Raw genomic sequence first — 5,700 nt, forward strand, 5'->3', positions numbered from 1 at the left:
ATCACTACAACAAAAACAATCATTAAGAACATTTTTTAATGCAATGGCTCTAATTTGTGTTTCTAAATTTACCATTAACCTTATCGAAAAGCGTCCTTATTGTTGGTGTTTCAAATAAAATTAGAGGATTCAAATTAATGGAATTATCCTAAGGGCATCAATAACCCCGTCCCTATTTCCGGTCCTAAGTCCCCTCCACGTCATCATTCCTCTACAGTTGCGGCCCAGGCCCCAACTGCTGTAACCCTGCAGGCCGCAACTCGAGCCGTAACTAATAAATGACACTATTCACAACTCCAACCTATTTTGAACGTAAAATAAAAAACGGCGGAAATTTATAACACGGAAAATTTAATTTCACCGAATACTGCAAAATTACAACATATAAATTTTAAAACTAAATTTTTATAGAAAAAAATTTTTAATTTAAAAATAAAAAATAAAAATCGGTTGCGGCCCGACCCGAGGAGCATGTAACGCCGGGCCGGGACTCGCCAGTTGCGGCCCGTCACCGTGCAACGCCGTCCCAGGCCGGAACGCGGGACGCTCGCCAGGCCGGGAACGTTGCCCCGGGACCGGCCTTGGCCGTGACTCTCCTCCGTGTAACGCATGGGACGGGCCGGGACTCGCGACTTGCGGCCCAGCCCGCCGCGTTACAGATGCTCTAAAAAAGTACTCCTAAAAAATTAAGTTAATTTGTCCTTATTTAGGAACACTTTTCTTTTGCGTCCTAAATTATTGTTATTTTTTTAAAATTTTCCAATGCAAATAATTGCGTCTCAATTTTTGTGTCCTTTAAAGATAAGTTTTTTGCGGTGAATATGAGTATGATATAATGATAATATAGTATGATCAAAGAAGGTCAACTATATAAATTAAGTAATGTTAATATTAAACTCAAAGCATGTGGACAACATGATTGTTGTCCATTATGATTTTTATTTAAATAAATATCGGAAACTATTTCATTCTTAATTTATGTGCCAATTGCCAAGTTTTTGTGTATATGCATTAACGTAATGCAATAGATCGAACAAATTGCAAATCAGTATGCAAATATCTAATGCATTAAGTCGTTTAAATATCAACTTGATAAATCATTTTCAAGCTTAAGATTGACATCGCTTGAGTGGTTAGGTAGCTAATCTGAATATGTGCATTTATGAATTAATTAGTTAAATTCGTCAAATCTCAAATTTATAAATAAATAAAGAGTAACGCTAAATATATTTATTGATAAATAAATAATTTGTTTATAATTTATCAATCGCTGTATTGATTACCCGACAAGTTTCGGGCAAGCCACCACCCAATAAGAAATATTTTAAAGATATTTTATACCATCCCGCATTATTTTTTAAATGCTATCCTGCAATAATATCTTAAAGATGAGTTACAAGTATTCTTCAAATTAAGTTCATTTTATGAAAACGAATCCGCTTCGAAAAAATATCTAAGGTTTTTTTTTCGAAAAATATCTAAGTTAATAGAGAAATAGATTCACCATAATTTGTAATGTAAAGAACAATATTACAAATTTACAATCATATGTAGTGGAGTATATAATTTCTCTTAACTTAATTTAATTGGTCAGCATACGCATTTAATGTTCCAACAACTAGTATAAATGTGGTATCAACGATTTACCTGTTTTAATAAAGTGTATACTTATCTACTAGTGCCCCATATGAGGTGAGATAATGTATGCCCATTATTTCGGTATTTATGCCATAGTATTAAAACATGGACAAATTTTATTTCTATTTATATTTCAGTCTTTAAATTTTAATTATGTATTTAATCCGACTTAACTTTTTTATCATTACGTCCGATAAAAATACATAAATATTAATCAACACTTATATACACATGGAACAATTAGTCTAAAAAATCTTAACATATACACCTAGCTATGATAATAATCTTAAAGAGAATAATAGGAGTATATAATTTCATGACAATAAAAGTATCAAAATTTGGAACTCGCATTCTTCTCCATTTTAAGGCAAACAGAGGTTGCGTCTTTAATTATATCAAATGCTGAAAAATCATGGTTATAGTGTTTGAACTTCACAAGAAACAATGTTGTTGAGTATAACAGCTCATATCGCAAAGAAGTTGCTCTAAAATATCTTTTGTCCGAGGATTAAATTTTTTAAAATAAAAGAAAAGTACTGTGAATAATAAACTGATAGGTAAGAATAGACAATATGAAATGTTACTGGCTAAGTACCGTCGGTGGATAAGATTAATTGATTTGTTGGTGGAATTGTTGGTGGAATTCTTCTTCTACATGACAAAAACGTGCAGATAAGGTCCTTTTTTGTGTATGAGCTAGGTCCTAGTTTTTCTAATCCTTTTATTTGAAATTTGGGTGATAGTTCACTGTTCATATATATAAGGTACAATTATTGTACAGATACAATAAAATATAAATTAGGTATTAATACTACATATTCGAATATCTATAAATAAAATAGAAATGGAGAGATATTATTATTATTATTATTATTATTATTATTATTATTATTATTATTATTATTATTATTATTATTATTATTATTATTATTATTATTATTATTATGTGATGAGATTTAGTGGGAAAGAAATATAATTAAACTGTGAACAAAACCAATATCCATGAACATAAATTATGTTGGTTGAGATTATATTATGGTTTGCACATCTCAGCTATGAAATTTTAGTATAAAATATATACATATAAGCCCTTATTTTAGGAGGTTGAATTTTGATAGAAACACAATATTAGAATATTATAAAAATAGTGTAGAGAAGCAATACTAGTAGTGGGACATGCATGGGGATGGGGCCTTCATTCATTTATCATTCCTTTCTCTATATAAAGAGTAGCCTAACATGCAAATCTGCATCATATCATTATTACATTTGCTCTTACTCTTACTTCCCCATCTCATACAGCTTATCAAACACACTCTCTCTCTCACACACACAAACAGAAAAGATTCATTAACTAATTGGAGGTTGAGAGATGGGAGCTGAGCCTGAGATTAGTATTGCAGAAATGGAAGCAATTATGAGCAGAGCATTAGGAGGTGATAGCAATAGCAAGATGAGAAAAGGGGAGTTGCCATTGTTGGCGTTGAACCATGTTTCCTATATCTGCAAATCGGTGCAGAAATCTGTGGAATTCTATGTCAAAGTTCTTGGATTTGTCCTCATCCAAAGGCCCTCTTCCTTCAAATTCGAAGGCGCATGGTACACCTCCTTTCCCCTCTAAAATCAACCATATTCTTCATTTCTTCTAAACACATACTCCAATTTTCTCTGCTTTTATTCTTACAAAATATGCAAAGGAATAAAATGTTCACCTCATATAACCAGTTTTTCTAGAAAAAAGAGAAATACTACACAGTACTCAATTATAGCCAATTTTCTTCCTTTCTTTCTTTTCTAGAAAACATGGACTCCATTAGTTGCTTTATCAGTTTTTTAGACCATATACTTTGTTATTAAAATTTTCATTTCATTATTGTGGATACAAACAAAAGATCTCATATCTGTTGAAACATCCTACTATGCAGATCTGATTTTTTGTCAATTCTGTTATATAAATTACACTACATATGCAACTTGCATATATCAGGTAAACACTATAGTCTTGTATTACACTTCAAAAAATAATAATCTCTAAACATATCATATCAAGGCCATGAATAGTTTGCACAGGTAGGGCCAGCCTGGTCATTGCCTAGTCATGTGACAACAATTAACCAATCCCCTCAATAATTTCTTTCCAACATGTACATTACTAGGATTTGAGTTTTGTGATTGATTTTTTCAGGTTGTTCAACCATGGGATTGGAATCCATCTTCTAAAGTCAGAAAATGTGACAATTAAGAAGGACAAAATAAATCCGAAAGACAACCACATCTCATTCCAATGCACTGATATGAATCTAATTATTGAACGATTGGAGGGAATGAAAATTGAATTTGTGAAGTCAGTGGTGAGAGAAGGTGGAATAATTGTGGATCAATTATTCTTCCATGATCCAGATGGTCACATGATTGAAATTTGCAATTGCCAAAATCTGCCTGTGCTTCCCCTCACATCATGCCCTATTAGGAAGATGTCCACTCCCAAAATCACCATACCCAAAACGCCATCGTTTCAAGGTAATTGCTCATATTATTTTATTTTCACTTTTTAGGTTTTTCATATCATAGAGAAATTATTAATTAATTTGGTGTGAAATGTGCAGGAGGGAAGCAGCAATGCAGTGGGGAAGTAGAAGCCATGATGATTGAGAACCTAGCCATGGACATGCTCAACATTTCCATTTGAAGAATATATATGATTATATATATGTGCAATTCACCCTGGGAGTCATGTCTTCATTCTTTTTGAGAGTTGCTCCGCTATCATGCTAATATACATATATGGAAAATATATAGTAGTATTAAATATTGTATTATATTTTGATTCAACCAATTTGAGTGTGTTTTGATGGCGAGGAACACTGTTGTAGAACGTACATTGATCATAATGTACGACTCATTCACTATAAATAAAGTAAAGAGTTTCCACGCATTTATCAGTGTGATCAACATCGAGCATATAATTTGATCTAGTAGACAAAAAAAAATCATACTCCCTTCCCTCCATCCACGATTACAAATCCACATAACACGGATTTTAAGAAATATAATAGAAAGTGGATGAGAAAAGATTAGCGAAAGGTGAATTTTATTTTTATATACTACTTCAGTTTTGTAATGAAATGTGAATGAGAATAAAACTAGTGGAATATGTGATTCGTTACAAAAAAAATGGTAAAAAGGTGAATGGAGTTTTTATTGGTGGACAAATGAAAATAGCAAAATGAGATATTTTATTGATGGATGGTAGATGTAACAGAATTAGAAAATTTAAACTTGATTAAAACAAACGTAAATAAAATTTCAAAACTAGGTAGTGTGTGTACTTGACATAATTGCAATTTGGTAATTTGTTCTGTAAACAACTGAACATTGTACAATTAATTAAGTACAGATAAAGGGGAATATTTTTTACCATAAAGTTGTCCTTATCCTTTGTGTTGTAAGAAGTAAGTTATTAAAAAATCTCACTATATTTGGTTTTAAAAATATATCCGTGTGATATTATATTGTCATTATATAGTGTACATATCGAAAACAGACAATATATTAAAACAAATAAAATCACATGCGCAGAAAAAATGAAGAGTCATTTCGGGACCAGTGTAGAACGTACAGTTTTATAATTGTATTCAACAACTACCTTGATAAAAGGTTATCGTCTTGTTTTACTAACAAAAATGACATGAATTGAAAATATCGTCTTGTTTTAATTACAAAGAATGTCATAAATTGCATTTAGGAAGCTTCCTCGAAGAAGCCCAAGAATGCGGACAAAAAATTTGTTGTATGGCTCACTTACTCTTTCAATTGCCCTTTTATTTGTGGGTGTTACTATCCCATGTGTGTTTGGTGCAATTTTTCCAACCCACTACACATCGACATGTAAGTAATTTCAATTAGTTTAAAGTTTTTTTTAAGTAATCCGTGAATAAATTCAAAGTTGTGTTATCGATAATCTTAACAAGTGATATTTAGACCCAGTTTACGATCTAGCCTAGAATGATCCAAAGTTGTTATGATCATTAACTGCACATCTGAAACTTTACATTAGTTTGA

General features: G+C 31.7%; 1 protein-coding gene across 1 annotated transcript; it reads left to right on the top strand.

Moving 5' to 3' along the window:
• The first annotated feature begins 2,878 nt into the window (after positions 1-2,878).
• Positions 2,879-4,573, top strand: LOC121799766 (metallothiol transferase FosB-like). Its single transcript, XM_042199232.1, has 3 exons — positions 2,879-3,237; positions 3,824-4,158; positions 4,245-4,573. Exons 1-3 carry the CDS (start codon positions 3,011-3,013, stop codon positions 4,325-4,327), a joined length of 645 nt encoding a protein of 214 aa, XP_042055166.1. The 5' UTR covers positions 2,879-3,010; the 3' UTR covers positions 4,328-4,573.
• Positions 4,574-5,700: the final 1,127 nt, after the last annotated feature.

The sequence above is a fragment of the Salvia splendens genome, chromosome 1 (genome assembly GCF_004379255.2).
Source record: "Salvia splendens isolate huo1 chromosome 1, SspV2, whole genome shotgun sequence".
NCBI classification, from domain to species: Eukaryota; Viridiplantae; Streptophyta; class Magnoliopsida; order Lamiales; family Lamiaceae; genus Salvia; species Salvia splendens.

Coding starts and splice junctions, on each gene's coding strand:
- LOC121799766 (XM_042199232.1), top strand. CDS start 3,011: ATGGGAGCTGAGCCTGAGATTAGTATTGCAGAAATGGAAGCAATTATG. Junction 3,238..3,823: donor TTCAAATTCGAAGGCGCATG/GTACACCTCCTT, acceptor TGATTTTTTCAG/GTTGTTCAACCATGGGATTG. Junction 4,159..4,244: donor CAAAACGCCATCGTTTCAAG/GTAATTGCTCAT, acceptor TGAAATGTGCAG/GAGGGAAGCAGCAATGCAGT.